The sequence below is a fragment of the Petromyzon marinus genome, chromosome 8 (genome assembly GCF_048934315.1).
Source record: "Petromyzon marinus isolate PM22_M1 ecotype Great Lakes invasive population chromosome 8, UKy_Petmar_22M1.pri1.0, whole genome shotgun sequence".
Lineage (NCBI taxonomy): Eukaryota > Metazoa > Chordata > Hyperoartia > Petromyzontiformes > Petromyzontidae > Petromyzon > Petromyzon marinus.
The window spans coordinates 7,132,585-7,144,007 of NC_133674.1; the positions used below are offsets into that span (position 1 = coordinate 7,132,585).

An 11,423-nucleotide genomic window follows, 5' to 3' on the forward strand; every position below is an offset into this window, starting at 1 on the left:
GAGCTTCTCCCCACTGGTGGGCACCGATCCAAGCACTATCCAAGCTGAATCCTGCTTACCTTTCAGGATCTAACGAGTTCGGTTGCATTTTGTGTGCTTTGGTTTCATGATACGAAACAGCTGCTTTGATCTTACAGAGCCATTCAGTGATGATAACAGGAAGCGATTGTCTTATGGAATCGCACGACGCTTTGCGGGAGCCGTGCCCTTTCGTGCGTGTGACGGGAACGTGACCTGCAAAGGAACGCACTCGACATCCGCGCGTCTCTGTGTGCTGCGTGCGTGCGTGCGTGCTGCGTGCGTCCAGGGCGGGCGAGATGGCGTCTGACATGCGTCAGGAGCCGGTGCTCGTCCCGACGACCTCGGAGCTGTCAAACTGCCAGGACCCCCCCGCCCGCGCGCTAGCCACGAAGATCCCCGATCCCAGCCAGCCCGACGCGGTCAAACCGCCCGCCCACCGCGAACACCTCCACGCCGTGGCCACCGCCAACTCTTCAACCTCCTCCTCGTCGTCGTCCTCCTCCTCCTCCTCCACCTCGTCCTCCTCGTCTTCCTCGTGCGTGACAGCCTCTCCGACGTCCCCGTCGTCCAACTCGTCGGGATCGTGCGCGCAACGGGCGCCGGCGCCGGACGCGGCGAGGCAGCGAGGGGGAGCCGGGGAGATGGCGACCCCGGCGAGGGAGGTGGTCGCGGAGGTCAGGGAGGTCAGGGAGGTCGAGGAGGTCGTGGGGGCGGGAGAGCCGTGCGAAGGGCAGAGGAAAAGCGCGGCCCAGCAGCCGCCTCGCTGCCACTCCGCGGCCAAAAACGGCTGCCTCGACTCCCCCTCTTCCCCGTTCTCCTCCTCTTCGACGGAGCCATCGCATCCGAGGGTCGGGCAGGTCCGGGCGGCGGAGGCGGTCGCCTTGGCAGCTCGCGGCGACGGAGCCGGGGAGTCGAGCCGAGGCGCCGAGGGGAGCGCGGCACGAGCCGCTGGCGTCGCCTCGGCGGCCCCGCCGGCACCGCGCGGCCTCCCCCAGGACGGGCACGGCTGCCGGCCCAAGCGAGAGGCCTCCGGCCACGCGGAGGCGAGGGTGTTCGAGGCGGGATCACGCAACGAGCGCGGCGAGTTGCAGTTGAATCGCCCTGAGCAGCAGGCACAGCAGCAGCAACAACAACAACGACAGCCGCAGCAGCAGCAGCAGAAACTCCAGCCGCAGCAGCAAATTCAGCATCAGCAGCTTCAACAACAGCAGCAGCAGCAGCAGCAGCTTGAGGAGTGCGCATCGAAGAGCAGGGAGGTCGGCACCATGACGTCCCCATGCCACACGCAGCAACAGCAGCAGCGCGACGCCGAGACGCAGGCAACGCAAGCGGCCCCCAGCCGCCGCTCCGTGGCCACGAGCCCCAGGACCCCCCCCTCGGGGACGTCCCCGGTGCACGTCTACCCGGAGGTGAACCTGGGAGGCGGCGGCGGCGGCGGCGGCGGGAAGAAGAGCACCAAGGCGACGAGGGCGAGCAAGAAGTCGAGCGGCTCGGGCAACCGGGCGCGCAGCCCCACGGCGTCGTCGTCGGCGGCGGCGGCGGCGGGCGACGAGGACGAGGGCAGCTCGGGCGACGAGGAGGAGGACAAGTCGCCGGTGCGCGAGGTGCGCTGGGACGACAAGGGCATGACGTGGGAGGTGTACGGAGCCTCCATGGACGTCGAGGTGCTGGGGCTCGCCATACAGAAGCACCTCGAGCAGCAGATAGAGCAGCACTCGCGCGAGCGCAGCACACGCAGCGACAGCACCGTGGCCGCCACGCAGCAGCCGCCCCAGCAGGAGCAGCAGCAGCAGCAAGCGCCACCGCTGCAGAAGCAGCAGCAGCAGCAGCGGCAGGCGTCGCAGGCGCAGCTGCAACCACTGCCCCTGCAGTCGCAACAGCAGCAGCAACAGCAGCAGCAACAGCAGCAGCAGCAGCCGCAGCCGCCCGGGGTGGAGGAGGCGAAAGGTCGAGCCAAGAGGTCTAGACACTCCGCGGTGCTGCGGACCGTGCTGCAGAACGTGCGCCAGCCGCGGTGCTGCACGCGCGCCAACTCCATCGCGGACTGAGCGCACCCAACCCCGGCGCCGCGCATCCATCACGGCCACCTCCACCACGGCCACGTCCACCACGGCCACCTCCACCACGGCCACCTCCACCACGGCCACCTCCACCACGGCCACCTCCACCATGGCCACCTCCACCACGGCCACCTCCACCATGGCCACCTACACCATGGCCACGTCCACCACGGCCACCTCCACCACCGCCACCTCCACCATGGCCACCTACACCATGGCCACGTCCACCACGGCCACCTCCACCACCGCCACCTCCACCACGGCTACCTCCACCACCTCCACCACGGCCACCTCTACCACCGCCACCTCCATTACCACCACTACCGCCTCCACCGCCACCACCGCCACCTCCACCACCGCCACCTCCACCACCTCTATTGCCACCACCTCCACCACCGCCACCTCCACCACCTCTATTGCCACCACCTCCACCACCGCCACCTCCACCACCGCCACCTCCACCACCTCCACCACCGCCACCTCCACCACCTCTATTGCCACCACCTCCACCACCGCCACCTCCACCACCTCTATTCCCACCACCTCCACCACCGCCACCTCCACCACCTCTATTGCCACCACCTCCACCACCGCCACCTCCACCACGTCTATTGCCACCACCGCCACCACCGCCACTGTGCGACGATGCTGCGAGGGTGCTGGAGGACGTTTCGGATGGGCCGTGGTAGCATTGGCCATTCGAGGCCTCGTTCTGCTCTTGCGTGTGCCTGTGTGCGACATTGGTACAGGTCATGCCGCCCATCAATCCCAACCCCCCCCCACCTTCCAACCCCTTTGATCAAGATCATCCGCGCGAGCACCGAAACTCGGCGTTTTAGAAACCGTGACAATGTCACCGCTGGCGTGGATCTCCGAGTCTTGCATTGCCCGCACTACGATCACAGGAAACAAAAAGTGACCAGGACAAGATGAACCTAGCGACGAGATGGAGAGGAGGCGCTGGTAGAACATGGGGGCAAGACAAAGCATGCCAGCCAAACAAACGCTCGCCCACAAGCCTCTTGCCACCGAGCCGTGCACTAAGTTCTACGCCTCTCTCACTGACAACTCGCCGCTATCGCTTCAGCCCACCCGGTTACGAGCGCCAAATCCCCCACCTCTCCGAAAACCCTCGCCAACGCGCCGATCAGCCACGAGTTCTCGTCCTCGCGTTGACCCTGACCCTAACCGACCAGCCAAACCGGGACACCTGGTACCAGCCCTGCCGCTGTGAGTCCTGAAGAGACCTCCAGTGATTTGCCTGGGCACCCAATTCACGTCGTGTTTTCTGTCCAACTCGGGGGTTCACAGCCCTGCTCGTTTACCGAATGCTTTTGTCGGGATGACGAATCACGTTGGGGTATGGTGCGGCACTGGTCGGAACATTCGCGTGTTTAAGTTGAAGTAAGCAAATACGTTCTGCTTAGAATTCAATGCGATGCGGTCGTCCATTTTCTGTCGTGGGTTTCACTCATCACTCACGCCAACCCTTGCTGTTGATGATTGGACCAGTGTCAGATCTGACTTCCATCAGTGCTCTCGCCTGATCATTCTGTGACATCAGCAGCATCTCTCCTCCGCTGGGTCCGATACAATACAAGACGGAACCCCCACGTCTCTCGAATGCAACCACCTCGCCATCACTCGCCCCTCTCTCGGAGCGATGGCAGCTTGTCAGGATGAGACTCGATGGAAGCCCTCAGACATCTTGAGAAAATCGCAGACGATGGGACTCATGAGAGGTTCCGTTTGGTAGGAGCCGACAGATCTAGAGTGGCAGGCGTGGCTCGTTGAGTTCGCGTGGATGTCGTGGGGGAGAGAGGACGCGCCATCCATCAATCCTAGAGACTGATCACACACTGCGCCAAGCGCAGTGTTTGGAAACACACAGACGCAGCAGCCCGTTGCTTGTACCGTGGCTGTGGTGCACGCGCACGCGCCCACTCGTGCGTCGCAGCCCCAAACGCAGCGATCTGTGCCGCCGAACGTTCTTCTGCGCGTGACGACTGATTCGCTCATCCGAGTCGATGCTGCGCTCACGATGCACGCATCGAGTTGTGTGTGCGTGTGCCGAGGAGCGACGTATTACCACGGATGCAAATGACGTAAAGGCCACCCGCTATTGATGGGCAGGAGGAGAGGCGAGCAGTGGTGGTCGCCGAGCGCGCACGCCAACCAAGCGCCCCACCCCGAGTCTTCAACCCGAGTGGTCAACCAGCCACCCACCCTGTACGAGCGCCCTACGGCGAACTTTTAACCGACTCGCCGGCCATTCCGCTGACCCCCTACAACCCTGCCCCAAGGGCCACACGTGCAGAGCTTTCGCCGCCCGGGTTGCCTTCTCTTGTTGTTGTTGTTCACTTCTCAATGTCGGTGTCCACGACTCGGTGTGTGCGTAGCGCTGATTTAAAATAACAATAATACACGCGTATAGATGCCACTGTTTGAAACAAACAAAAGTACGCAGGCAGCGAGACTCTGGTGTGTGTCTGCGGCGCGTGCTCACTGCGGAGTCGATGTTTGTTTGCGAGCTGACGCCTCCACGGTGTCCCACTCAGCCCAGCGACCGGTGGCTGCAGTCTTACAAACAGCCGCTGGGTTCTATTATTCATACCGGGGGGGGGGGGGGGGGGGTTGTTCACTGTGTCTGCTGCCTCTCACATACACCACAACGCGACTCTAATAAGGTCAACTCTGTCCCTGTGCTCAAACGAGCACCGGCACTGTGGACAGCGGAGAGTAGTGCAGCAAAATGCAGTGTTGTACTGTAATTGTATGCTCCCCCCCCCCCCCCTTTGCCTTTACCAACCCACACTGACACCGCAGAGTAATGAAGTATGGTCGAGTAATGCCCCCCCCCCCACACACCGCTCCAGGAGAACTGCACAGCGTTAGGTCATGAACCAGTGGTGGATTGATCAGCCCCAGCTGTATCCCGAGCCCTACCGCTGACGATTTCCCAGGCATCTGTATCGCATGTTTGAGCGTTGACAGTGCCACAACAAAATCTATCAGACTGAGACGCATTCGAAGAGACGCGTAGCTCGGTCGAACGCAAGCGGACCCCAAAAGATGACCCTGATATAAGGCCCACTAAAAACAAGGGTATTTACAGCACTTATATTTGAGTGCTCGCTTGACCCTGAGAAATGAAGACCGGTTGGGGAGGCATTGATCTCGCAGTGGATTGATCATGGCTGGCGATGATACGGCAAACAGATACCGAATGTCACTTCGGTGAAAGCTGCAGTGAAGGCAATTGCGAAAAATAAAAGTGGTGAATGCGAATATTTGCCAATAACAAGCCCCCTTAAAATGCGTGGCTCCTCTGCGCTATTGAAATCGCCCTCCAAACAACGAACACGATGCGTGATTGCGTTATTCAAAACAAGCGTGAGGACGTGCGTTTTGTACAAAGCGTGCACACGGTGAACTTAGATAGTTCTTCACTCATGCCAGGGGGTTGGACACATTTGTCTTTATTTACGTCCAGCATTCTCGCATCTCCTGTATAAACAAATATCGATTCCCATTATTAATACACGGGCAGCTTGCGCGGCGAATGGCGATTCTTTACTCTTGAATAATAGCACATGGCACGAGAAACAGGGACCAATGTCCTACAGTGGACACACCTTGAGTCAACGACGGATCTGCCGAGACCCATTTTTGTTGTTATTCAAGAGAAACGGGTGCTGAGCTACAGAGTACGGTTCCGCACACACAGCTCGAATCTCGCACAAGAATTCTCAACGTCTTAAAGGGCCCCTCGCTCTCGCAGGAAATTTGCTATTGCGAATCTTTATTTTTCTGTGCGGCGAGCGCAGTGAGAGAGGTGCTGTACACCAACAAAACCACGGATTGCCCATGTAGAATTAACGTGGTTGCTAAGTCTTCGATAATCTGCTGATGGGAACGGTCTGTCAGAGAGAGAGAGAGATTGTGTGTCGTAGTATTTATTGAGGGAGCAATAGGTGTGCTCCGCCCACGCACGCTCGCACGTGCACACGTGGGACAACCATCACAAACATTTTGGCGACAGATGTGTTTTCTGCGGTAGCCACGTCGGCGAATTAAGACACGGTGGCACGTGTCGCATGCAAGCATTGAGTTCCGACATCCCTATAGTTCAGAGATGGGACATTCCATGCTGCTCAACAATGTGATGATACCTCGCTCATGTTGTGCCCTTCATTTACTCAGTCACTGAGTTTCGAGACTTTCAAGAGGTGCCTGCATTGGGACATTGGGCCAAATCTGTGAATAAATGTTTGGCTTCGCGTGGCAGGAAACAAAAAACACGGAGCTCCCAGCTCTGCACGGTTTTGTTCAAGAACCCATTGCTGTCCTGCCAATTCCTGGCCACCTCGCAATGCAAGCCTACAACGCACGGTGATCTAATCCAAGTACTGTCCGTGCTCAAAACCTGTTTAGCTTCGCTGGTCTGACGAAACGGGGGCGTGCATTCAGGAGGACGTGGTCACACGCACGCGTGTTTAGCTTTGTGTTTCTTTATGTCGATCACTATAACGCACCTTGTGCAAAGCGCTGTGGAGATGTAGCAACAGACGGTACGAAGACTTGTTAAAGTGAATCGGACGGACACTTTAACAAATATGACGAGCGTTGGATTTCAACTCCGGATCCACATCCAAAACACTACTGGCATAAACTACCAATTGCATATAAGTGGTTGGTCTTGTTTTGGACGATTCAAATATTTAAGTCAAATAGTCTCCACGTTGGCCGGTGATCATCTCCATCGAGCGGTGCCGAGTCAGCGGCAGAAGGAAATTCCACATTCCTACGACCGGCGACTGTCCCTGCATAGAGACAACCGTTGAAACGTCCGATAAAGTTGTACTTGCTTCATCGTCCCTGGAGGGATGATGTGGCCGAGTCGACCCCCTAAAGGTATTTAAAACAGAACTGGCGAGTTTTGTCCGGCCGGATAGAGGGTTTCACTTCTTTAGTTTTAGCACCTTGTGTGTGTTTTTTTTCTATGATGAAGAATTATTACAAACTTCATCTGCGACACATACGGGCAGATTTGTTGAGAAGCAGTGTTCACGATTATTATAAAAGAAATTACTATTCCCACACGCAGTGGCCGCGTCGCGTGTGATTGGTTGAAATGACGACCCCGTCTGATGCGTAAACACTCAGCGCGCGCGTGCTGTTTGTAAAACACAAAGTGTCTTGTGAGCACTTCTTTAGGCATAGAGGTCGATTTTTAAAAACATATATTCACGGTATGCAGTAAAAGGTAAAACGGTGTAGAGAGGTAGAGAGCCTTCGAGGCCCCTGTGATACACACGCGTAATAACATTCACATCTTGTTTTTATATATATGCAGTGTCTGTCGAGATTGAAGAGGCAGGGTAGTACGTTTCGTATGGTGGAAATATAAAAAAAAAATATAACACACACGAAAAGTAAATGTAATGTATGATATGCAGCATAGGATATAGAGGGCTTTATTCTCGATTTTAAAACCATGCTAAGTGGAACAAGTGGTCATGGGGTTAGGTTGTTTCATAGACAAATACATATTATTATTATTATTTGAGACAATACAACACATGCTGGAGGGGAAATTGGTTTAGAAAAGTATGACACTTTGCTGTGATGCTACGTCAAGTAGTATTGGTGGTTCATGGCTCTGCATCTTGCTCATGCATTCACTGTGGGCCTGGAATAATAGGAAGTTAATTTCATCTCCAGAGACAATTGCACTCGATGATGAAAGGACACAACTCTGTATTAGGGATACACGCTGTAGCCTAGAGATATAATTGTATATTAAATACACACAGGCACAGACACACAACTGCCATGCATCCAAACACACAAGCACGTGCACACTCAATTGTTTAAAAAAACCGAGGAATTACAGTAAGTGATGTTTGCCAAAAACAGCAGCCGTAGATATTTTTTCCCGTTTGTTCTCTCGTGCCGTGAAGCAGAGGTTGTGTATTCATTAAAGGTGGAAATCGCTTTACTGTCGAATAATAAACAAGGACAATCTCACGTCTCCTTGACCTCAATCATCATAATGTACAGTGTATGTTGAACTTCTTTCGCACCGTACGTAGTCAACCGTGCTAATCGGAGGTGCGGGGGAAGGACAACAAACTAAAAACAAAAAAGCAGTTCTAAAGAAATGAGTTTTCAATCGAGATATAATAGTTGCATAGCTCCAGTTGGCTTTCTAATACCGGAAGGAAGAGCGTTCCAGACGGCCGCAGAAGCGCATCTGAAAGCGCCGCGCGATGCGGTGACCGCCGTCTTTGTCCGATGGCTGAGCCAGAAGCCGCTGCGAGGATGACCAACGGAGTTCGCGTGATGATGATTTATGTTCCTTAACGAGATCAGCAAGGTATTACGGTTCATTTGCGGCAAGCACTTTGTGTGTGGTAAGGAGTGCAACCTCAATGTATTCGTTCAGCAATCGGAAGCCAATGCAACTCGGCGATCACTTGACGGACACGGTCGGGATCTTGCAGTGCCTATCACGACGCGTGCTGAATAATGTTGTACACGCTGCAGCTTGCTCATATTTTTTGGCAGATGTTCCTTAGAGTAGCGAATTGTAACGATCGAGCTTTGTCGATACTATATCATGCTACACGCCGCCGTGTTCGCTATTTCACGACTCAACGGTGGTCGAATGTGTTGTCGAGCCCTGATATGAAAATTATGACGATGAACCGAGCTTCTTGTTATCCCGTAGGTCCAAGGGTACTACTGTAGTTCCTGTCATGGACGTCACGAACCACCTCCAATTACATCCGATCTGGTGCTCTTATTATGTGTACACTTGTGGTAGCTGCTGCTGTTGTAATTCCATCCATCTCACTCAGGGGATGGACCCCCCCCCACCCCCCGCATCAGCAAGTGACATAAGTGAATGAGGTGTGTCTGTTAATATGTAGCCCACCAAATGTATTTGAAAGTCCTATATGGCCCTCAGTAAGGAAATCAAACAATAAGTTGAAACTAAACTATTTTTTATTTTATCAGGTAAGGCCCGCTGAGCTATGTGGCTCTTTTTCAGAAGTGATCTGGCGACAAATGATAGCTCAAGGAAGTTGCCTCATCGCGTGCAAATTAATTGCAGCCAAATACTACAAATGTGAAGGGAAAATCCGGAGAACCCGGATAAAAATCTACACGACCACGGGGAGAACTTGCAACCCCCAAATATACAGCAGGCATCAGGGCCGGGATCGAGCCCACGACCTCCTGCATACCAGGCGAGGGAGTTAACATCTCCTAGCCACCGTGGCGCTCATAATAAGGGCGTGTTAGGCCGGGTGGAGCGGTGGCACAGTGTAGCAGCATCAAACGTCGGCATCATCATTATGATCGTGTAATGAGCGACTTCCGCGACACGTCGTGTAGAGGGCACAGCACAGGCTATCCTTATCTTCTCCCTCTTCCGAGTACACACTTTGAATATTAGCGTTGTTACAGACTACACGCACCATTGATCACACGGCGGGCCTCGCCGCTGGCTGACGGCGTGCCGGTAAGGGCGGTGGAACTCGGCAGGAGATCCGCCACGTGGCCAAACGACGGAGAGAGATGACGGCGAGCAGCGACGCAGTCCGGACCCAAGACTCCCCACACCGACCCCGAATCCTCCTCCGCCTCCGCTTATATTGCCGCAGGCGCGGCTAGGCTCCGCCTCAGGCCACGCCCTCTCGTGGAACTTTATAGCCGGTTCTCGGAGTTTCTCGGCCAGCCCCGCCCTTCACCTTTGACCCAGATACCTCTCCCTTGGGGATTGGATGTTTATAGTGGTGCCTGTAACCGTGCTTCCCTTTTCCAACCAGTAGATGTCACTATCTCATTACAATCGTAAGGCGTCGTTTTAACCAAGGCAGCCTCTGTCGTCTGGAACGTGGCCATCATCCCGCTGCTGCTGCACGTTCGCAGCCATCCACATCGATTGTAAACGAAACAATTTTTTTTTATTATACCAGGTAAGGCCCACTGTGCTATATATATATTTTAGAAGCGATCTGGATAACACAAAATGATAGCTCAACGAAGTGGCTTATCGTCATGTGGAAATTTATAGCAGCCAAATATTCCTCAACACGAGTAGATTCTAAATGTGAACAGAAAAAAACCCAGAGGACCCGGGCAAAAATCCACACGACCGCGGGGAGAGAGACACGCTGACTCCAAATACACAGCAGGCGTCAGGATAGAGATCGAACCCACGATCTCCTGCATACCATGCGAGGTAGTTAACATCTCGCCACCATTTAGCTGTGATCTGCCGAGTTAAGAGTACAAGAAGGAAACCCACACAAAAAATGTGGGAATAACACATCAAACAAACTTGCTGTACTGCTATCTCCTTAGGTGAGATCCTTGTAGTGTACTCTACGTCCATACATACTCCTTAGCTTCCCCTGTTTTCCTTCCACAATCCCTTCCATCTTTTTTTTTCCCAAACAGTTTATTTGACTTCTCACAGCATGCCCAAAATACATCAACATTATTCCAATACATTGTTTAATTCGTAGCTGTCCACACACAATATTTTAGAATCGCCATGTCCATGTGTTCTTCTATCTTCATACGAGGGCTTGTCATACACTTGTGTCGCCATGGAAGGGGCCATCCATTTAGTACGCGTGGAGGAGGGAGGGGGGGTTAACCCAAATGCGTACCCTTGTGTATGGGGGGTCTACTGATAATGTATACATCGGAAACGGGGGTGGCGGGGGTGAAGCCTCGACAATAATTTGTCTACATTGGCCTTCGAATGAGTTAGATAGTCCAGCGGTGAACTATCGATTTGCTTAAACACGTTAATATTATTAATCCTTGATCGTTTCTGCGTGGATTAAATATCGGACGTTCTTTAGGATTCGGGGGGGGGGGGGGGGGTGCGTCAGGCATACGTACGCAGGTGGGGGGGGGGGGTAGAAAGTACGCGTGCCTACAGAGTGGCCCCTAAATGCCTCTTTTGCAAGACAGACATGGGATGGAAAGGCTCAAGTTATCAAAAGGTGCTCCTGCAGTATAATTATATTAAATGTACGCAACCACCGACTACCACCTCAGCAAATGAGCTGTGTGTGCGCTACTGTGCATTTAAAGGTTTTGTCATCAGCACAATTAGCATTAATATGTCGCATTGTTGAACGGAGAAAGTGATGGATTAGAAAAAATGATAGGGTTTTTGTCCAAATATTGTGGGTGTCTCCAAGCCGTATCTAAACAACCTTAGGCGTGACAGGCACACACGTGACACCCACCAGAGTGGCTGTGCCTCTTTTGGAGTGGCAGCCAGAGGTCAGTAACCAATGGAAAGACCTAACT

At 54.1% G+C, this 11,423-nt stretch overlaps 1 protein-coding gene across 1 annotated transcript in view; it reads left to right on the forward strand.

Moving 5' to 3' along the window:
- LOC142924099 (uncharacterized) overlaps positions 1–8,111 on the forward strand; it is a 223,009-nt gene extending 214,898 nt beyond the window's left edge. The window contains exon 2 of the mRNA XM_076065572.1: positions 308–8,111. Coding sequence (XP_075921687.1) covers positions 318–2,069 — 1,752 coding nt within the window. The 5' untranslated portion in view covers positions 308–317 and the 3' untranslated portion in view covers positions 2,070–8,111. The remainder of the gene's footprint in view (positions 1–307) is intronic.
- The last annotated feature ends 3,312 nt before the right edge of the window (positions 8,112–11,423 follow it).